At 43.8% G+C, this 23066-nt stretch overlaps 1 protein-coding gene across 3 annotated transcripts in view; it reads left to right on the top strand.

The window, feature by feature from the left end:
- Nucleotides 1-16203, top strand: part of SPECC1 (sperm antigen with calponin homology and coiled-coil domains 1) — a 93376-nt gene extending 77173 nt beyond the window's left edge. For all 3 annotated transcript variants that reach the window (XM_035342950.1, XM_035342949.1, XM_035342951.1), the window contains 3 exons: nt 8918-9034; nt 10306-10365; nt 11162-16203. In XM_035342950.1, coding sequence (XP_035198841.1) covers nt 8918-9034; nt 10306-10365; nt 11162-11251 — 267 coding nt within the window. In that variant the 3' untranslated portion in view covers nt 11252-16203. The remainder of the gene's footprint in view (nt 1-8917; nt 9035-10305; nt 10366-11161) is intronic.
- The last annotated feature ends 6863 nt before the right edge of the window (nt 16204-23066 follow it).

A 23066-nucleotide genomic window follows, 5' to 3' on the forward strand; every position in this document is an offset into this window, starting at 1 on the left:
AGAAAAAAAAAGCTGTCTGCCTTAATATTTACAAATGCCATTAAGGCATCAGAATTCTTCTCTGGTGGACGGTGACATTTTCTAAAGTACCATACACCAGCGTATCTGCTCTGGCAGGAGAGCGCGCGTACGCTTGTAAATAGCATTGCACCCACGTTGCTTAAAGCATTTTGACATTTATTTGACATTTGACAAATGGAACGTATGTGCAATGGGGTTTTACCAGGAAGTTATTTTTGTATTCTGTGTATTTCTGAGAACCGGGTATAATTTCTGTCTCTTTGAGTTTCTCTGATTTTTGCAGAAAACTTTTTAGTTCACTGCAAAGAGACGTTTCCTATCTATGCGGTGATCAGAGGGAGTCTTGGTAAAAGCCATGGAGATAGGTTGGGCTGCCTTGTGTTTAAATAAAAATTGACAAGAGGGTGGTTAGGAATTTTGCTCTCAAGGCTGTTTTGGACCACCTCTGTGACCCTGGCTGTTTTGCATAATGCCATTGCATTGATTTCCTTGGCTGTTAAAATATACATCATCTTATCTCAACGGATGATAACGAGTTTCAGTAAGATTTGGAAAGATACTCTGATAAAAGGGTAATACTGAGGATTTTAATTACTGAAAAATACAAGTTTGAAATTTCAAGATATTCCAAATTCTTTTCCAGAATAAATTTTTTTTTGTCTTCTAAATAAAAACACAGTCCAGTGGGTACACGCAGTTTCTCTATGTCCCAGCTGAAGCCAGGGTTGGGTCTGGAAAATAAATCTAGCAGCTAAATCATGGCATGTTGGGAGTAATCAGTTTAATTACTAATGTGCAAGTCTCCTTCACAGAGATGCCAATTCATAAATGTGCTTCTTCGGCGTAGCCAACTAACTTGAGGCCAATTCTACCTTTTTCACACAAGGGGCTTTATCCTGTAAACAAATACAAGTCTTTTGATTGGAGGGATCAATTAAATGCCCATGCAGCTCTCTCATGCGTAACATTCTATCCTGCTGGGTAATTTTAAAAATAGCATTTACATTCTATCCATCCCAAAGTCCAAGACGCTTTCCTCGTGTTGCCTGGATGCAATGACAATCAGGGAAAACACTGAATTGATTGGTCACCAGCTGGAACAGCTCCAAACTATGAATTTAACTGGGAGAGCGCTGAGCCCTGCTGCCTCTTCCGTGAGTATTCTTTACCGTTGAGACCTGTCCCTAAGTTGTCCCCATCCTTTGCCGTGAGCCTGCCTTCCTCTGCAGCTCACCCCTCTTCCCAGGAATTCCAGGACTGGCGAAGCTCTGAGCTGTCCCCACGGATAATTAGAAATAACTGTGGGAGCCGTCGCTGTGGTCATTAGTGATTCTGTGCCAGGGCTCCAGGCAGGAAGTAGCAAAGCTGCTGTCTTGGATGCAGAAGGGAGCTTGTACCTCCCTCTGCTCCCTCCCTTCTTCCCCAGAATATCTGTGTGGTCCTTGGAGCTGTGCTGCTGCTTCTTTCCTCTTGCAAAAACAAGAAGTCATCAACGATTTGATGGCATTGTGACATGAGGAGAACCAGCCAGTTCCTGGCCTCGCTGTGGCACCCACCTCTGCCTCTCCAGACATAACGAACACGTTTTGTCCAACTTGCTGAATGGGATGGTAGTGGCAGTTACAAAAGTACCACCCACACTTGATATCTATCTCTTGGAACCATTCCTTCACCCCTGAAACGGCCCAGAGATGTTTATAAAATTGGCTTTGCTTATTCCAGCTCTCATTTGGTCCTGTATGTTTTTATAATAAAAAGCTAGCTCACTGTGAGCTCAGCATTAGCCTCTTTCTCTCTGCCCCCTTCCTTAGAAGCTGGGGTGCAAAGTGATAATTAAGGCCCAAAATGAGAAATATGTACAAAAACCTGCTACTTTACTAGCCACTAGAGAGATCTTTGAAGGAGGTGACTTGTAGTAATGAGAATGTTTTCATAGGGTAATTAGTATTCAAAAGAGCTTGTGCTGTTTGCTAGGAACAGCTCACATGCATTGTGTGTGTTACGAGCACTGTGCCAGCACCGGCTCTCAAGCTTTTCCCTGGTTTATCAGAATTTGTTTTCGTTTTTAAAAGCTGGTCTTTATATATATTCCAATCAAAAAAAAAAAAAAGAAAACAAACATGGGCAAAGTACGGTGAAATATTTACCCATCCACACAGTGCTGGGAGCACCAGACCTGCTGGCCATGAACAGATGCTGCTTGGCTTATTAAGGCGGTTACTTGTACGTATAGTCACAGTGATGATTTCCATGTCAGTAGCAACAGTATTCTGCCTTGCGAGCAAAGGAAATGGGAGGTCACATAATTGCATTATCACATATTACCATAAATATCTCCCGTTCGGTACCACTTCCTTTTTTTTATTCTTACGACAATTTTAGTTATAGCAGCATCACATCTCTTGTAATCAAACTGACGGAACCAAGGTGCCTCGTAGAGGTCATGGGCCTCCTCAGCACCTCAGGAAGGAAACGCTGAGCTTGAAGAGCAGGCGGATTATTTTATAATAAGCTTTACAGTCTACTCTGAATGATGTTTCTAAGACAACTCGTGCCAGATTAGGTTGTTTTGAGTGCAGAGCTTTAGAGAGCATCATGTTACCTGTTCTTGCCAGTCTGACCAAATGAGGAAAGGTAAGGAAGAACATGGGATGTGCCTGACTTTCTGCTATCTTCTCAGAACTCTGGCTTTTGAGAGACTGAAATAGTTGGGAGCTGAAACATCTGTGTGGAGTGCATGACAATAAGCTTGTTAAATGTCCTTTTTAAATGTCCCTGCTCCCTGTGACTGTTCTGGTCAAGTGCTGCTTCTGCCAAAAAAAAAAAAAAAAAAGAAATGTCACGAACTCAGTTTCATCTTAGCCTTGGCTATGCTAAAAAGACTCATTAATTCACACTTGCTAAAGCCAATGGTAAGCAGTAAAGCTGAAGCAACACCCAGCAACAACCAGCGGTGAAGAAAGGAACGAAGAGAACCCAGGAATGTGGCAGGAAATGGGGTTGCTTTATAAGAAGGAAGGCACTAGATGGGATACTTTAAAGAGCTGACACCACTTCCTTATTTCATTGTGCTGTGATTATGCAATTTAACAGCATTTTCACGTGGCATTTTATGTTATCTGGAGCTACGTTGTTTCATCCGTGTGCAATCAATAAGATGCATGACGCTGTCTGGTAGAAGCGTTAGACATACGGATGGTGGGGATAGAAGCACAAAGTTTCAAAGAGAGATTAAAAACAATCGTTATGGAGTCTGCAGCTGCCTGAACCATTTGAACTGGGGATATTAATATAGCCTGGAGGATAGAAGGTCATTTGGCTTCCTTCCCAATCTTGGCTAGCCACTTAATCTCTATACAATAAACAGTATTGCTGTTCCACAAATTATGCTGCATTTATTTTTTTTTTTTTAAATCAAGAGACATTAGTTTATTTTGTCTGCCATTTCAGAGAAAAAGGTTCGAAAGGGAATTCGGGAAGTTTCCTGGTAATAGATGGACTAAATGTGATATGCAAATCGCTTTAGACTTGCCGCTACCCATTGAAAATAGCTGAGTGCAATTGTCCAAGTCATCTGGGTGCACCCTGTAATTACGCAAGAATCCAGGCAGTCTTTAATTTTAGGCATTCATGCCTTTCATCCATGTTAACTGGACCTGACCACACTTCTAATTCACCTGCATTTCCAGTAGATTGCCTAAATGTTTCATATCGTTGGCGGAGCATTGCAGACGAACTGGAGTGTTTTGTTTGCTCAGGTTAGGTCGTGTTATCAGGAGCCCTTCTTCTCTTGTATTTCTTCCTAGGAAGGATTTACAGCTTGCCCAAGCAGAGCTCGCAGTTTACACATTTCCTCTGCTAGAACCTCTCTGGCTGAAGCCCACCACCACGTCCCCCACCAATTAGGGTGTGATGAATCCAAATGAGATTAGCAGTTCCACGCAGCTATTGTTGAGGATGGATGGGTGGAGGTGCTCCTGGGGAGTTGCCTTTCAAGGTACCTCGATCAGATTTTACACTAGAAAGGTCAGCGTTCAGCTTTGCAGAGATGTAGCTTGTGAAAGAGACGTTCTTGTCCAGACACCTGTGTCTAAATATAACCACTAAAAACTGCTGAGCTGTAAGGCTGTGTGAGGACATGTGGGTCTTAAAGCTTAAAAACTTGAAGCTGAGCTGCTTGAGGGGGAGCTGCTCGTCAAAACAAGGCAATTCCCTTTGGTTTTCTTTATTCTGTATATTCTGCTTATTCTATTATTCTGTATATTTATTTTAACTAGTTCTCTCTTCACTGTTAAAGTTCCTATTCTCTGTGGGCTGAAACTCAACGATGAGCCACTCCAGCGTGTTCCCATCGTGCTGCCCTGTAGCAGTGACTCCGAGAGGCACGCTGTGTGCTGGGGAGGGAGGGGGAGAACGATGCTAAGAGTATAGTTACTGCAGGCTTTCTTCCACAGAGATCCTTCCAGCCTGGCTTCGAGCTGACTCAAGTCTATAATTTATAATTCTGGGTCTTACAAGAGAAAATTACAACTCGGAGAGCCACTGCTGCAGGCGCAGGAACGTCTGCCGAGCGCGAGTATCTGGGGTCGGTGTTTTAACGAAGAGCCTGTGACGTTGTTGCTTTGTGCTGAAGGCTCGGAGTCAAAGATCTAGTGAAATCTAACGGGTTGGTTGTTTTTTCCTCGGGTAAACAAGAAGTTGTTTTTAGTGAGAACAGACCACATGGATTTCCCTGTGGGCCTTCACCGCGGTGCTCTCAGCGCTGTTATCTGCAAGCAAAGGTCCTGCTCCTGGGGAGGGGGCTGAGGTTAATGACTTGCAGGTGTTCAGTGTCTTTTTAGACTCGGCCTGTCACTAATGTTATAGGTAATGTATTTGCTCTCTAAATAACATGGATTATTATTATTTTTAACTTTGCTTTATGTCAGATACTTTAATATGCATAGAAACAAACCACAGTGAGTACTCCGGTGCTTTCAGACAGATGAAACCTTGTGCTCTCACATCCTTCCACGTAACTCCACAGGGCACACAAGGATTCTTATGTCATCTATGAAAAACCACACCTGTTGAGGCCTGCAGTGAGACTTCCGTATTCCTCCCAGGTTTTCACACCCAAAAAATGACTTTCTTAGGAGCACTGCAGAAGACCCAGGTCAGGTGCTGCACTGCATGGATACGGTTTGCCTGCTCCAAAGGAAGCTGGTAACCCTGAGCGGTGCAGACCTGAGCTGCTCAGCATCCTTGGCCCATGGGTCAGGAGTTGATCGCTGGTGTAAATGCCTTTAGCAGTGTGAAGCCACTGATGGCATGCTAAGGATTGGGACACTAGTGGCACCAGATATTCTGTGACCGTAAGGTGGCAAATTTTTCATCCTGATTTATGAGCACCGTAACTCAATCTGCAGCACCCATTCCATTTTCCTGTTTCTTCCTACATTCATTCTGTGCACACTGTGATGTTGCATCTTCTTCCGAAAGCGTGCTGTCCTACAGGGTTTAACTTTCAGGTCTCCCAGGAGAAGCCACGTGCGTTTTTTCCAAGCTTGGGGTAGGATTTCTGCTGTAGGGTTTCACACGGAGCGAGAAAGAAATCACCAAGCTCTCCAGCCTGCAGTTTGGAAGTGTGCATTAACAACCACCACATACACAAACAGCTCTTGCATATCCATGGGATGTGTGCTGAGGAGTAGAGAGGTGTGGCAGAAACGCTGGGATGGGTTCCGCTGCCAAAATAATCAAGAGCAGTGAATAGTTTCCAAGGTGTTCATTCCCTAAATTGTTTTCCTTTTTTAATGGCTTCAGTGGAGCCAGTGATCTTCTGAGAACTCTGAGTGCCTCTCCTTTGAGTTAATGCCTCTCGGTGTGGTGGGAGGTATTGCAAATAAAGCCTCAGTGTAGCCAAACACAGAAGATCACTTTCCATTTGCCATATCCTTATATCCCAAAATGAAAGGTAGTTAACACAGAATCAAAGGTGGGATGCCAGAGGGGCACGTATGAAATGGAAATGCATTTGTATAGGGGAAAAAACACAACTCACTGATGCTTTTTGGATGTGAGAATGGCAACTAGGTGCTCCTGGTTGTGCCGAAGCGTATGTTGTTGCGTTATTAACGGAACAGTTGAGCTGAACCTTCAGATACTCATTTCGACTCTGCATTTACATTTATTTTGGGTTTTCATTTAGGGCAAAAACTCAGATTTGTGTTCATTTTCCCTGCTGATGATGGCATCCCACGTTGCTGTAGATTTCATCTGTGGTTTAAATGTTGTCAGCAGAACCCGATCTTTGTACTCTGGCCTGTTTGTAAGACACGGATCCAAGAATCACTGAAGATAACTGGCTGGACAGTGCTGTTGGAGACATGAGGATTTTTGGACCTCGTTCTCATTTTACTGCTGATTTTAGCACTTCTCTAGGTATTGTTACGTGGGAAGAGGAGAAGGGTTTTAGGTATAGTTAAGACCACAAAGATGTGTGAAATTACCAAACTGACGCTGGGCTGGTGAAGTACTGTAGGATGGAGCAGTTTTGTATGTCATGTCTCATCACAGCATCACGAAAATGAGGATGGGATGTAACGTTCCCACACAAACCTGACATCTTTTTATTTAGTCCTGCTGCTTAACTAAGGCCTTGTTTGTTCCTGTCTCTGTGGCCTTTGGCAGAGCAAGCTAAAACCCCCCCATTTTCATTTTTATTATACAGTATAAAATCAGAACATTGGCATTTGCTGATAGGTGATTGCTGTTAAAATTTATCGCCCTCAGTAAATTCAACACCTCGGTAACGTGGCTGTCAATCCTTTCTCACTAACAGAAGATTGATAAACAATAAGTCACTTATTTTTAATCTGAAACTTGACTTCCCGGTGCAAATTTATGGCTCAGGCCAAGACAGCGTTCAGAGTAAAATAGTTTTTTCTTGTGACGGTATTCAGGTAGTTTTATCTGACAGATGTTTATAGCCCCAAATCCAGGGTGGTTCTCGCGCAGCGCAGCAATGACCACTGCTCGTGGCCTGCTTTCTAACCTCATTACCTTTGTTGATTTATTACAGCCAAAATGTTTTACCCTGAACGATTGTGTACTCTTTCATTTGAGTCCTGTTTTATTGTAGACATTTACTACTAATCTGAAATCCTGCCTGGCTGGACAAAGTCCACGTTGGACAACCAGTCAATGAGCCATAAGTGAAGAGCATGTGCTGAAACATTCCTGCCTGGCTTTTAGTGCGCCTGCGTGAGATTTGGTAGGGGATGCAGCAAGAGCTTTTGGGGAATCTTGAAAGAAACTGGAAAATAGCTAAATAAAGGAGGCTAAGCGGCAGTGAGAGCTGAAACGCAGCACCACGAAGGTACAGCTAACAAGTGGTGTGAGGGTAGCTCCATGCCTGCCACGGCGTGAGGGACGGTGCGGTACTGTCGTGTCCTGGAGCTGTCCGTGCTCTGCAGCAAACGTTTGGAGCTGTTGCTTTTCCAACCACTGCCCCCTTAGTTTGTTGTTTTGGTTTTAGCTGCTGTTTGGAACTAGAGCACCAAATCTTAGCCACAGGAATGCCTGAGCATGGTGGCATGGCTACATCTGTGTGTACGGGGAAGGTGGGAGTGCTGCTCCTGACCAGACAGATTTTTCTGGCTTCGCTCTGGGGTTTCAACAGAGTGCTCATTAATACATCCGTGCCCACTAAATCATCGCTTCCACACCAAACTCAGAATTGTTGTCATTGGGAAATGTGTGTAGGTAATGCTTAAGGGTTTCTGTTTGTTTCTGTTCTGTAAGGGTTTTACCAGGAGCACTGCCACCTCTTTTCTGTCATTGGCTATGGAGAGTGAGCATTGGGAAACTTCTGTTCTCTCTTCAGCTGTTTAGGGCTTATTCTGTGAATTTGGGTAGATGATGAAATTCTCAAACTTGCTGTTCTTTATCTGCCTTTTTTTAAGTTCTATGTGATGTGCAAATGAAAGATGCTGCATTGATGAGGAATAGGAGAATGCAAACGTGTTCGTGCAAGTGACTGTGCAAATCGGGCACATATGCCCAGTTCTTGGCAAGCTGCCCGTTCACCTGTTGGTGTTGCCAAGTTTAAGCCTCCCTATCATACAAATAAGTGCATTATTTAGGTCTTGAGTACTAGGTTTTTACCGGTTCAACTTGGCTTTTGATAAGGGGCTGGATCAGGTCATAAATGTTGGTTACACATTCTCGTTAAAGCATGTAATCTGCTGTGTAATACCAGAAAGGTAACACTGGTCAAATACACAGAATCATGGAATGGTTAAAGTTGGGAAGGACCTCGGGAGGTCATCTGGTCCTACCCATGTGCTCAAGCAGGCTGCCCAGGACCACGTCTGGATGGCTCTTGAAACAGATTTCACTACCACATTGTTCTGCAAGTCCATCCCCCAGACATGCTAAGACAAGGCAGCATGGAATTGATTAGAAAATACCATTTTCTAGTATCAATTACTTTGTTCTGAGTGCTGGAGGAATCGTATTTATGCTGTGCTGTGACTGAAAGGGAGCAGATAAAACCCTTTCCCAGCAAAGGAAAACTGCAGCTGCAGCACGTGCTGCACATGGTGTTCCTCACTATCTAGAGAGCATTGGAGAGCATCTCCCCGGTTGGGACCTAGCGTGAAAAACATTTAACTTCTTAATAATCCTTTGTCTAGGATTTCAAAACTTTTCATACTATTTGGTGTCTTTTTACTTGCCGTGAAAAAGAAGGAAAGAACGGGAGAATGGAAAATTTAAACCTGTGTTTCTCTAATACTCCTGAGTTTTCATTCCATGATTGCATAAAAACTGTTATTTGCAGGTTTCTTTTTGTTTTCTTCCTTTTTTTGGACATGTATCACTATTCAGGACTGTTTTATGTTTTCTCTTTCAGAACATTGATATTACCAACTTCAGCAGCAGCTGGAGTGATGGGCTCGCCTTCTGTGCTCTGCTGCACACGTATTTGCCTGCACATATTCCTTACCAGGAGCTCAACAGCCAGGATAAAGTAAGTTTTGTTGTACCTGTCCCTAAACAATCTGTGGAATTCACAGTGAACATTATCCATTTTGATGGGCATGTGGTAAAGATGCAAGATCTTGGTATTGATTCATTCAGAATAAAAAGGTGGAAATAACAGTAAGAGGCAAGTGGCTTTTAAGAACTCAGCAAGCAGAGTGGATTAACCAACAGTGAGCTTCTAGGGAGAAATGCAGGGACTACTGAATTAAGAGTCTGAGTCTAATGACTGCTGCATATTAATATGAAGACAGCATCCCTTTTGAAAGGCTGCATCAGACGTTTCCTGCTGCCCCTACTGTCCTAAGAACTCGGCTTTCTGCGGGTGGCTACATTTACTCTTTAACAAATACCACAGGCAGAAGAGTAGTGAAAGACTTGGCTCACTGTCTATATTGATGCTGCAGGTTCTTCAGTCAGGTTTCAGTTTCAATGTGTGACAATCAATGGCTTACTGACCAAACTTAATAAGTTTAGTTTTGTGATGATTTCTAGATCTGCCTTTCATTTCTTTTAGAGGTAGGCAGCACAAATTCAAGTGCTTGATCACTAGGTAGGCAGGTCATTTATTGAACTACTTGGACAGCAGAGTCAAACCATGTCAGTACATTCCAGGCAGGTTACTAAGACCCTCACAAACAGGCGAAAACTATTTACTGGGTTTACTTCAGACAGCTAGTATCTATTACAGTATTAATTACGCCGTGCATGGGAATGCTGTGTTACGCCATGTATAGGAATGCCTCATATTAGTTAGCACCTCTCAGTCATAATAAAGACAAGCTCAGAGTTGTCGTGGTTTTTTGCCCTGTTTATTTGGTTTCACAAGAACTTGTTTGTGAAAAGCAGGACTGTAGCTGAGGCAAAAGTGGATGAGCTGTTCAAAGACAAAGAGGGTCTTTGTAAGCATACCTCACTAATACAAAAAAAAGTGGGGGAATGCCGTAGTCACAGAAAAAAATATTTTGAGTTTGGCAGCTTCTTAAGGAAATCATTCTGAAAAGTCTTTGCAAACTTTGACAAAACACACTTAGAACCCTGAGTTTTAGTTGGACAGGAGATTTATTGCACCTCATGTTCATAGCTTTTCTTAACCTGGGACCTAGATCTAGCTGTTTGTCTATGTGAAAATACTGAATCTAGGGTTCTTCAGGTTGGAAATACACCTGCTCATTTAAACTCCATGATTAGCCAGATGCAAGATAGGACTCAGGAATCATACTTTGATAATCTTTTTGAACCTTTGTTTTATTTTTACAGAAGAGGAATCTGCTGTTAGCATTTCAAGCTGCTGAAAGTGTAGGCATCAAACCCAGCCTGGTGAGTAAGCTATGTTCAACAAGGGAGGAACTGCTGCCTGCACCGTTCCAAAACCTTCATTGTCACGTGGCCAGTCAGTCAACTTGCACTGAAATGTTCATGTGGTCCTCGGGAGGGCTGCAGCATCACCTCTGAAACTTCACACTGTTCTGAGAACTTCCAGCAGACTAAATTTGTAGAATCATAGAATTGATATAATTTGAAGTAACGTCTGGAGATCATCCGGTATTGAAATGACAGTATTGATCATGTCTTCCATTCGGAAGCTTATTCTAGAAGATGACTCCTGTTTTCATGGGCAGAGCCCTATATCTGCCTGTTAGATCATTTTTTCCTTTTGTTTTAGTGTTTTAAGAAACAGAAAGATAATTTTCTTGTTAAACTGTTTAAAAAGCATTTGCTGAAATCGACAATATGATGGCAAGAAATATAAGATTAATATGAAGGAGGAAATATTACGGGGTTCCTGAGCTAAATTACAGAACCAAAGACGTGCAAAGAAGCAGTAATTTAAATAAAATGAAATTACGTAGAGAATTAATCTTTGATTACAGATGGAAGAAGTCTTTTCAGGATGTACACTACATAGGGCCGTTTAACTAGTGTTTGTTCTTTGGCATGAGCTTCACAATTGCAGTAGGCCAGTAGATTGCTCCCGTGGGCCTCTGTATTGTATGTGGCTTTAAGATGCTCTGGTATGGAAGTAGCGGTGTTCAATAGCCACAGCTGCTCAGAGGACCAAGTGACGTTCCCAGTGGTGGTGCCTGACTAAATCTTGACAATTTGTCCTATGCAGGAACTCAGTGAGATGATGTACACAGACCGGCCAGACTGGCAGAGCGTGATGCAGTACGTCGCCCAGATTTACAAGTACTTTGAGACCTGAGACGCAGCGCAAGAGGTGGACACAAGTGGGGAAGAGAACAAAGAATGCCACAGATGCACTCGATCACTTTAAAAATCCCCTTGCTCCTCTTCCACAACCAACCTAAGCTCTTAGTTTGAAAGAAAGCTTTTCCATAGTTTTGATTACATCTGGGACTACAACCAAATAAATAACCATTGTCCATCTATACAAACCAAATTCATCTGCGATTTTATTCCCACATGAAAATTGCAAGATGTTTTCAAAGAGGCCTGGGTTATTTCTGAAGAAGATTCCTTGTGCTAATGTTTGCAGGCAATGTTTGCCTCAAGCCAGGCTCTACCAACAGGAGACCTGCCACGAAATGAAGTTTTAAGTCAATGTGGACTATGCTGGCACTCAAGGAAAGCTGGGAAGTTAACACAAAAGCTCACAAAACTGCTCTTCTTGCCAAAATATGTTTAACTCATCCCAAATATGTTTTTTTTTTCCTCCATATATTTTATACGACATCATGACAAACCTGTGTGTGTAAAACCTTAACCTGAGTTATTCTCACGCATCTGACCAAGTCTGCTAGGTTGCTTGCCGTAGCTTATCCAGCAGGATAATACCACAGCCATTTGTAACTTGGAAGCCATGCTGTGTTCAACCACCAGTTAGCGAGAGAACTCTAGAAGAACAAGTTAGGCGCTGGGACTCCATTTCAGATCAAACCGAAGTAATCTGAGAGAAAAATAGCCTTAGTTCTGCAGTTTCATTACTATAGCTTGACTGTTAAAGGAAGCAAGAGCCCTATTACCCAGCTGGCCGTACAGACATTTACCCTAGGAATATTGCAAACGTAAGTTACGAGCTTTAGTTCTACAAGGTGCCAGTAATCAGGCGGTGCCTCTCTGAGCAATGCAGTGACATCTCAGTAGTTCATATTTTGTGGAGTAACTTCTCTTCTGTGTTAAACTCTTAAATGCTTAGAAGTGATGTTACCTGTAAAGGAACACAGAATATTGGTAACAATGGCAGCTGAAACTTCACTCTGCAGGCTGCCATGTAGTACTGTGTCTTCCTCTCTGCATCACGGAAGTCTCCAAGGCGCCAGAGAATAGCTTTTCAGCTCAGTAATACTGCTAGCAAAATGTCTGAAAGATACTGCTTAATTTACATTAGACCATTTCTCTTATTTCACCCCGTGAAGTTAAATGTTCTGTTTGTCTCCAGCAGGAGCAGGATCAAGCAGGCTGCTTAATTTGTTCTAGGAGCAGGTCTTAGAGAGGATGCAGTACAGGTTCTCATAGAAGGCTGCCTAGCTGCTTTAGGTTATGCTGGTAGAAGAAATGAGTTGTTTAGTTAGGTTGTTTAATCCTGGGACCCTGACCGAATGCATCGTGGAAGTTAATTGTAGGCAGCTAGGGATCTTGAAGAAGAAAATCATAGTGTGTGCTTACTGCTCTCAGCACCTGGACAGAAAGCTCATGGAACAGGTGATTTTGCAGAGGAAACTTGTTTCAGGTTTTCTGGGGCTTTGCAGGTGGCTGATCTCAGCCTCTGGCTTCCCCATAGTACTTTTTTTCTTTGGGGGGGGGGGGGTATTGTTTGTTTTTTTATTTTTTCTTCTATACCATTTATTTAGTAAACAACCTATTTCAAACTTTGGTTTTCTCACAGCAAAACAGAGAATTAGGGGATAGATAACAGCAGCCAAGGTCAGTGAGTGCCCTGAACAGGAAGGAAGCTGGAGGAATACAACGTATGCCTGATTCACAGAAGGAGAAAAGCATCCCTTACTCCTGGGTCTGACATTTATTCTAATCCTCCATGCCAGGAAGGTCTGATTCCAATCCTTTGAGAGTCCACGTGATAAAAAGTGGCACGCACTTACAGTGCTCTTGCACTCTTTGGTGTCATCCTATACTTTGAGCAAGCAGTTGTAAATGCTGGCTAGAGTTATTTCCTTGCAAGAGAGTGCTTTCTAGATTAAATTAAGTCCCCAGTAATTTTTGGTGTACACTCTGGCATCCCTAGAGAACATAGGATGTGTTGCTCTAAGTGTTCTCAAATATAACTTTCCCATTATGTGATAAGAGGGAAGAGAAAAATAGTTGCTAAGCAGAATTTGTTTAGGAAGGGAGCCACACTGCACAGCTCCTTTGCCTGGTGGATGCAGCAGGCTCTTTTCCCTTGAGGTATCCGCTGGCAGAGATCCTAACTCTCCAACGGGCTCTAGTTCAAAGCGTGGTGAAGTCAGCACAGAAAATTCCATATTCCTCAGTGGGCTTTGGATTGGACACTTGGAGAGATGAGAAAAACTGTTTTCATTCCCAGAGCCTGGAAAACATTTCAAAGTCAGAGGGCTCCACATGATCTAAAAAATAAATATAACCTTAACCCTTTGTTGCTGGAAATGCCCGTGTTCCCGATGCCTGTCCAGATGTATGCTGTGTACACACCTTATCTAATCTGTCAGTTGCGTTTGCTTCGAGCACTGCTCTGACATCTGTTTCTCCAAGACTGATTTTAGCTTTACAAACCATTCCACCACTCGATCTAGCAGCTTTTGATTTTTTAAATCAATTTTGCAAAGCACTGTTCCTGTCGTCTCTTTGCAGCTTTTCTCATACCCCCAAATAGCCCAAACACTAATTCCACCCCATTCTAATGGTATATTATTAAAAATAACCTTACTTACCTGGGAGTTCGAACAAGTTGTCCTCTGTCAGCAGGAACAAAGCTACTCTGTTTCACCGGTTGCTCAGTGTTACTTTCCAGTGTTCAAAGTTGCAAAGCATCTCACTTTGAAATGCTGCTGATTTGAGACTGAGATGCGCTTCCAGGTTATTTTTTGAGATGAAGGACTGTATTTGTTCATTTAGCTGTTACTATATTGCATATTTCCTCTTCCTTTTGAATCTTGCACAGTTATGTTTCTAGACCCAGATTTTCAGAAATAAGGATTGGTTTTTGATGCTGCCTAAAAATCTGAATAAGAATTTGTCCTGTACAAGATGCTGCAGACCAGCCTGGTTTTCAGAAAATACCAAGCGTCTTCAGGCTCTTGTTAGACATCTCCAATTGGAACTGCAAAATGAAAGTTCTAGCTGACTTTGATATTAAAGAGCTTGTTAATTAAGATAAGCTCCAGTGTATAGGAATAATCTTCATAGAAGTTTTAAGAATCCTCTGAAAATGTGCTAGAGTGGAATATGTGATGATAGGACGTGGATAGTACGACGTGTGGTATTACTGTCACCTTGCCTCGTAGGAGTGATGGATCTTTCCCTGATGCAGGCTGATTAAATCTTTTCACCACGTGCTCCCTAAATACACCCTAACTCTAAAACGTACCTGCACACCTGTGTGTGTGCTTGGGTGGTCCATCAGGCTGCAAGAAACCATGAAGCTGGTTGGGGTTGAGCACGTGAGAAGAATGTTTAAGATGAGGATTTCAGTGAAGTTCCGAGGAGGGGTATTGCATCGTGTAGCTGTTGTACTAGAGCTGCTAGAGAGGGAAGGAAATTAGAAGTATGAAAAGTGTATGATCTGACTCCCAGAATTTCTGGTGGTTTGTAGAAGGTGTGAAGTATTTCATGGCTTGGGAAGAAGGTACAGGGGAGCTGAGAAGCGAGCCCAGAGTCAGCTCTCTAAGAAGGTTTTCTAGAAAGGCTGATGTGCTGTTCCCGAAAGTACGCAGTGAAACTGAATGGAGTGAAAGTCCAGTATGTGAGGAGAGGGGGCACATATGGGAAATATATGCCTGCGCCTTTGTGGGCAGCTAAGGATGCGGATGTCTGTAGGTTTGCAGCTTGAGAGACCTTGCTGATTGTCATCTTGAGTAGCGTTTCTCCTAAGAGCGCAGCCTGGGATGGAGCTTGGAAGATGAGGAGGGAAGAGAGCACACAGCTTGCTGCCTTTACCAGGTTTGCCCTTCTGTGACTGTACTATTCAAGGAAATGCACAGGAGCCAAAGACTTCCCTGTTTTTCCTGTGCTGCAGCAAGGCAGCCGTACGAAGCAGACTGATTTCTGACTTATGCAGATTCTCCAGTTTCTTCTCCGTGAAGCACGTTCTCTTCCTTGAGTTTTGGCAGGTTTTCATAATTATTTTTTTTCAGGTTTTCAGTGTGATTGTTCTTGTTTTATATGTGCAAACAGTACGTGCAAGTTTTCTGTCCAAACCAAATAGGTGCACGCTGGCAGAATGATTGCATCTGCCCCGTGTGATTACCTGACCTGGAGCTCTTCAAAATCTTGCTTTTGGCTTCGCTGACTTTTCTGTCTCACTTCCTTGGCAATGAAAATGAGAGCGTTGGCTCATCAGGTTGTAGGTTGTTTGTACCTCCCTCATCTTTCTCTGCTTAGGGCACCAGGTCTTCCAGCAGGAAGTATCTGACGGGGCCAGCCGTTTGCAAAGCTGTGCCTCGTGTATCTGATCAGATGCAGAGTCTGTATGGGATGAGATTATGCATTTTCCTGTCAGAGGAGGGCTTTTGCCTAAAAAGACTCAGGGCACTGAGCATTAAGACATATTTTTAAACCCAGCAATAACTTCTACTATGCTAGACTAGATGTTTTTTTATCAACTCCAGTGCCATTTAGACTCACCCACCAACGTGGTGTAGAATCAAGCTTGTAACTTAACCACGGTTAACATTTTTCACAACTGACGGTCTCTACGTTTTTAACTTGCACGTGTGCCAAGTTCCATTGGGCAGGGCTGGACACAATGTTTTTATTGATTATTGGTCCAGGCTCGAGTTTGTCGTATAGGATAACCATCTCTAAACTGTCGAGTTCTTTTAGCTTTCTCTATTGGATACAGATGTTACATCGTAATCTAATTTATACGAAGAGCACATTAGAATGTATATACTAGGCATTGCCAAATTTGGACATGCTAATATTTAAAGATTAACATTATTAAAATGTATGATGCAAAAATCTGTGTAATATTTCTAATAAATCTTTTTCTGTTTCTGATGTTTTGCCGTAATGGTTCAAATGTCTACATGCAAAGCAGATTCTTCTGCAGACTGCTGGGAAGCAGGACTCCCAGGAGAGGTTTTAAAAGGTCCTCGTGGTTCATTGTTTCTCCTACACTGGTAGCAGAGAAAATTTTGTCAGAATCTTCTTTTCATAAATACATCAATTTCCATTTTTTTTAAGTAACAGATGCATTTGGATGCCTTTCAGAAGATTGTCTTGGGGATAAAGGAGTGTCAGTTTCTGAAACAAATCGTATTGACGACACAGTAGGAAACCATCCTGCTGCAAAGGCAAGGAAGGATACAGGAGACGCCAGCATGTTTCTGCAGTAGGAGCTCTTAAATGACTAGAGGATTAAGAAAGAAGTAGTCAAAGAGTGGAAACAAGGCCTCGTGACTGGAACAAGAGTAAATGCACGTCACCAGTAAGTTAGGAGGCAAAATGAGAGTACCCTCCACTGGGTAGGTAGTGACAGGATGTTAGAGTGGTGCTAAATATGTGCATAGTGCTGGAAAGATGCATTCTCATCTGTAAAACAAATGATATGAATGTAAGACTGGAATCCTACTGGCATGCCAGTGACCGGACCTGTCGCTATTCTTTTTCCCACAACAGAGACGACTTAGCAGTTGCTGATCTTTTGAAAGGAAGCCGCATCTTGCGGATCAAACATCACCATCTGGCTAGTGACACAGGGAGGGAAAAGGAAGCTTGTTATGGAACTTCAGGTAGGGCTGAGTTATGGGAAAAAAGGGCAAAAGTAATGACTTTCTGTCAGAACTGGAATGCCAAGCAATGATGCTCGTGGTGACGTTTATTGTAAACATTCACCACGAAGTAAAGGAAGGCTTCCTGAGTTCTAGACTGTCTCCCTGGATAAAATTCCTTTTTCCACCCTGCACAAACAAAGAGGGCTGTGGAGGTCTGCCTTATTGCTGAGGAGTTCAGCCCCATGGATGGCTGTGTTGCAGCCCATATCCAATCTATGACCTTTCAGAGATGCTGGGATCTGGTTTGTTACAAACATGTCTGAAGTGCCTCAGAATGTATATAATTCACTTGGGAAACAGATAAAGCTATGTCCAGTACATTCAAATTCCAGCATACTTCTCACAGAAGCTGCTTTTTGTCTCACGGTGGTAGTGACAATATTAGAAAAAGGAAATTGTTGAATTAGCAAAGAAAATGAGAAAATGAAAGAGCTGGCTGGGCATTTAAATCCCTTCCAGCCTCTCAGGTACATTTGTGTCCAGCTGTGTAGATGAAATCTTGTGGGAAAAAGTTCCCATTTACATAATCCAAACTACTTTGCCTTTCCCCACCTAAATATCATGTTTCAGCCCTGAATTTTTAATGCTGCTCTGGTCTGTCCTTGTGGCAATGTCACGGGGAAAGCAATGTTGTTTTGATTTGTTTTACTTTGAACAGCTTTACCTCCAGGACACAGTATGACCACACAAAATGGCAAGCTAGTGTTCCTAGTTTGTTTCAAGCTTCCACTACGCTTGATTTTGAAGACTTGCCATAGCTCACTTAGAAAGCACCAGACTCAATCTTCACACCTCAGTCATCTTCTGGAAAGGAGTTCTCAGAACCAGCCCCATCTTGCTCTCTGGAAATCTCCCTGTCACCAGGAATGCAGACTGGTATTACACTTAATGTGTAAAGAACAGGACTCCAAGCATTCGCATTCATGGGCTGGGTGACCAGTGATTCAAAGCTGTGTGTGGCTGACTTCCCCGTTTCCATCTTACGTAAAGTTAGCAGTTTCTGTCTGCATGTTACAGTAACTGCAATAAGCAAGGGGTTTAGGGTCAGTTCTTTGCTTGTTTCGTAAGTCACGCTGTTAAATGTGCTGGTAGGATATTATCCTTCCTGTCTATTAGCCAATAACTTTTTGATGGGCGTGGATTTAAGTCCTGGGATGTGGAAAGGCAGAAATCCTTTCTGCATTACACACCGGGAGCAAAAAATGCAACCACGTAATGAGCCTCAATTCCATTCTCTGTCTGTAAGGAGATACGGACCTCCTGATACCTTCTTGTCAGACTTAATCCATTCTTTGTACAGTTTGGAGGTACCAGTGGGTATCAAGATATATATGATTGCAGCCACTTTTGTTCATGTTTGCTTTGTTTTTAAACAAGGGATCAAACAAGCTACCTCTATTTGTTAGCTTTTTAAAAATCTGTCGCCGTATTACATACTTGAACTGGAATTACTACAAAACACAAAATCATGAAATTACAGATTGTTTCTCAAAGCTCAAACCAAACAGCCACACAAAAATAATATTTATGTTAAAATGGAAACAACACCCTGCCACTTGACTTCAGCAGGTCAACTAAACTGGTGTCAGTGCCTTTGCCAGGTAAGCATCTGCTGGGAATCCAGCAAAAATCTTCAGCTGCGGAGGACGTAAGATGAGGATGTAAGAAGGTTCTTATTTTTGTCAGAATTTACTATATTCAGCTACGTATTATTTGCAGATATTAATGTCTGCAAATTCCCTTGTTATCTTTTCAGAAAATAGATCCAGCATAGGAGCAATTGCTGCTGAAGCCCTGCTGTCTTTACTGCCAGACTTTGTACTTCTGTCACTGAAGTCAGCCGTTGATGCTCTGCTGCCTCAGCTCTTTTCACAATGTTCTCCAGCTGCTTTGATTTATTTGTTGGAAAAAGCCGGATTTTCTGTGGAGAATGTCAGTGAGTAATCCGTGCTGCTATGTTTGCAAGTGGTACAGCAAGAGACTGAAAATGAGAGTTCAGGCCAATGTTTTCCCAGGATTGTTTGTGGCTGGTTGTAGATGGGGCGAGCTGACAAGATTTAGGACTGCTCTGCTGCTAAGTTTGGTTTCGCTGCCAAGTGTCTCCTAGTGCTTAGAGAGCTGGGACTGGGGTGGAAAGAAAAAGTCCCTTCCTGACTGGTACGTCTTCGTCTATGTGAGATGGAGCAGTCTGGGTTTGTTTGTGTCACCACGGTGTCATGAATCTGCACCTCCCTGCAAACAGAGACCTGCTCCAAGCCTGGCTTCCAGCAGACTAAGGTTCATATCCAGCTGCAGCCCCTGGCACAGGCAGATGAAAGCGAAATGCTATGACCTGATCTATATCTGAAGCTGAAGATAGCACACTCAGCGTAGCCTGAAGTTTAAAGCCCGTTGTGAGCACTGGGAGCCTTGGTTTGCGCTCCCCAACTGCTCAGAGACCTCCCATGGGAACTGAGGCAGGTGTTCTGCTCACAAAGGGTCTGAACCTTTGTGAACCCATTTGTGGTGCCATGAGATGTGATGAAAAGGAAACTCATGGTTTCAGGAAAAGCTTATTGGCATGTTTTTCAGTCTCCCCCGCCTCTGAGCCAATGCTTTCATGTCTCCCTTAGACATTAATAATACAATTTTTACCTAAAATTTCCAGGCTCCTGCTGGCTAAATGGACAGGACCTCAGCCCGTGGTTCTGGTACAACTTCTGAACCATCCTGCCTGCTCACTTTGATTAACCATTCTGTTTCCCTGAGACACTGGGCCTCAAAATCTTCAGAGACACCTTGCCGTCCAGAGCCAGTCACCAGCAATGTTGCTGGAGGAGCAGGAGTTTCAGCAGTGCTGCAATTCAGAAGGGCCATGCTTTCTCTTTGGCTTTAAGGAGCGTGGAGGTGGGGAGAAAGGAAATGAGAAGTGAGCTGCAGTACACAGGAAGCAGTTCCTTCCTGGCCCCTATAGCGACCAGCTCCTAGAGTCAGGTTAAGTGTCACACTGCATCTTCTTGGTGTGGATATAGAATAATTACTCGGTATCTGTCCTCTTTTTAGGCTGCAATAGGTGTAGAGATGCTTGGGCAGGCAGGAAGTGCAGGTGAGCCCTAGCTGAGAAGTTGTCCTGGTTATCCATTTCCCTGAGAGATCCAAGCCATAAATAGGTGAGAGAAACACAAGCAATACAAATAGCATGAGAAGTCTTCCAGCTGGGGAGTTGGTGGGCTGCAAGGGTCGGAACCAGGTGGCTCCAGTCTCATAGGTACAGCTTTGCATTATTTGGTGCTGAAAAATGACTGGAACAAAGTGTGGGTGGGAGGACCCTGAAGTAAGTGTCACCCAGAAATGATGGCAGTCAGACCGTGGGGACAAGCAGTGTCTTCTATTGAGCACAGCAGGAAGAAAACGAAAGCTGTAAAATGCCAGCGTGGGTAAACATTATTCACATTTCTAGAATATGAACTTCCGTCCCTTCTTAAGTACATAGCAATGAGCGAGGCTTTATCCTTACCCGCGCATTGAGAGTTTAAGCAGGTTAAAGAGAAAGCAACAAGATTAGAGAATTGAAATGGGAGTGAGTGCTTTTCCTAACCTGCTGTACACAGACAGCTGTACGCCTTCAGTGCAAAGCTCTGTTTTGCCACTTCTCCTGACTTAAAAAAAAACAAACAACAACACAAAAGGATATTAGCAGCCCAAACCCTTGCTCCACCTTGATGTGCTGCAGCTTTTATCTTCTCAGACAGCTCATCCTTTCTCTCCGAACATAAGCTGCTCCCGCACTCTAATCACGGAAGGCAACAACTGCTGGGGTTGGTGGTCCTGCGGGACACACCGACCATGCTCCCAGCGGGGTCAGCCTCCTGGGGAGCCAGGCGACCAGCAGCAGGCAGCGCTCTGCTTGGCCTTTTCAGGTACGTGTATTTCAGTATATTTCAAGCAGTTCAGTTTTTCAGTTATGCTTAAAATGCCTGTTGTTTTCCTTGCCAAAATGAAAACCACAGCAAACAGCCTGGCACAGAGGGACCTACGGTAATACCACCGTGATTGCAATGTGGCCATTGCTAGAGTGACCTGCAGGTAGCAGGACCCAGCAGAAATCATCCCCCAAGGAGATGGCTCTGCGGGGACACTGCTGCCCAACCCTGGTCTTTGCAGGAACCCGCAAAAATCCAGACTCCACATATGCCCTCCTGCCCTGGAGGTCGTTACAGTGAAAGCCATGAGCATAATCTGTTGCTTATTTGTAAGGCAGCTACTGGGATTTGGCTCACACAACGCGACATGCCTGAATAGCGCAGCTATCATAGTGGAGCTCGGCCCTTGAGAGCAGTTGTGCTGCCAAGGCCCTGGAGAGCCATTCTGGGCAGGAAGAGTTCAGCCTGAAGCTTGCAAAGGGACTCATAACATCAGTAATAAATAACACGCCATCAGTCCATGCGGTCCAGGTTCTCCCCTTCATCTGGGATTAAGACTCCTGGCAGCTAAACTAGGGAGGGTCTGAAAAAGTGGCAAGGGTGGAAACCACACCAAGTAAGTCCTTGGGCTTTAAAGGTGGTTAGCAGAAGGTTTACACAGCACTTCTGCCAGTACTTACAGAGAATGGACAAAACTGGATTGAGCCGATAGGCAGTGAGGTTTCTGGGTGCTGGTCTCTGAAAGAAGCTGGTGTCCGGAGTGACACCATCCTGGGCTGGGCACCAGGCAGGTTCCAGAACACTCTCCTCTCTTTGTGATGGAGAAGCTCAACAGGGGCTGTAATAATGACACTTGGGTTCAAATAGCCTTGGAGTGCAAATTCAGTGTTTGCCGGAAGCTGAGCGTGGCGACACTGGGACAGGAAGGCTGGCACCTTCCTCTGCAGGCCTGACCTGGTTTTTTGGATGTATTCTGCAGCTTTTGTCAGAGCTCAGCTGCCTTTAACCCCTTAGTTGCCTGCACAGGTCTGCCTGCAAAATGAGGCTAAGAATTAGGGGCAAAGATGCCTCAAGCTCCAGCTGGGATGTAGGACACCACGGCTTTCTCTGTGTGCTAAAGCTCTCCTCTGAAAGCCGGAGATAATCGTAATAGCAGTAATAACAGTTACATTTCTTGGCTCCATCTTGCACAGAGAAATGTCTGCATTCAGAACAGTTGCATTGCAACCAGTTCAAGTCTCCTTGCTCTTAATGATACTCTGATTTGGAACTCAAAGCATCTCATTTCTGCGTAACAGCATGTTTCTCTGCCCTGTCAGGATCTGGCACAGCGCAGAATCACTTCTCCTTATTGCTGCTGAGAAGCGTTGATGGGGAGTGAACTTCTGAGTCACACTTGTGGAGCAGACGTTTAGCAAGCCTGCTTTCTTAGGGGCATAAAGTTGTGAGGGTTCTGCCCAGGAAGCCGCTCTAGCTGTGAATGAAGCAATCGCAGGGTGTTTGGCTTGCAAGCGGTGTCGCTGCCCGTCTGGCTTCACCCCGGGCTTTCCACTCCTGGTGTTGGCCTGGAAACACACCACCACTTCCTATTGATTTCTCTGGGGAAATCGGCTCTACCTGCTCCACCAGCAGAGCTGACGCAGCCAGCCCCTGCGCTCACCAGACCCGGGCAGGGCTGAGCACCGCGTGGCTTTGTGCAGTCTGGCTGCAGCTGCGGCTCTCCTGTAAAGATCCTGCTGGAAGAGGTACTTGGCTTTTCATCATAGAGGGTGGTTAGTAAATAGAATCAGAGATGCATTCAAAATGTCTTCAAAATGCTATCCTCGTTGCCTTGCCCTCCATTCAGCCAAAAGCCTTCCTTTTTAATTTCACTGCTGTTTATAGTTTGTTTTTTTTTTCGATCATGCGGTGTTTTTTATTTTCTAATGAAAGGTGTAAGATATAACCCACAACGCACAAAGAATTCACACACCTGCATTGTTACAAGATGAGTTCTTGCAGCTGGTTTAGGCACCATACTAAACATTTCTTGTCTGGCAGTGACCCCAGGACTAGGAAAATCCAAGTTTGTTGATCTGCAGTTTACGACCTTACCATAATTTTTCTGTTTTGTTTTCCAGGCATTTTTCGGACTTAGTGAAGTCTCCAGTACGGAAACAGTTTTCTCTGGAATTTCACTCTCTGC

The sequence above is a fragment of the Oxyura jamaicensis genome, chromosome 19, assembly GCF_011077185.1.
Source record: "Oxyura jamaicensis isolate SHBP4307 breed ruddy duck chromosome 19, BPBGC_Ojam_1.0, whole genome shotgun sequence".
NCBI lineage: Eukaryota > Metazoa > Chordata > Aves > Anseriformes > Anatidae > Oxyura > Oxyura jamaicensis.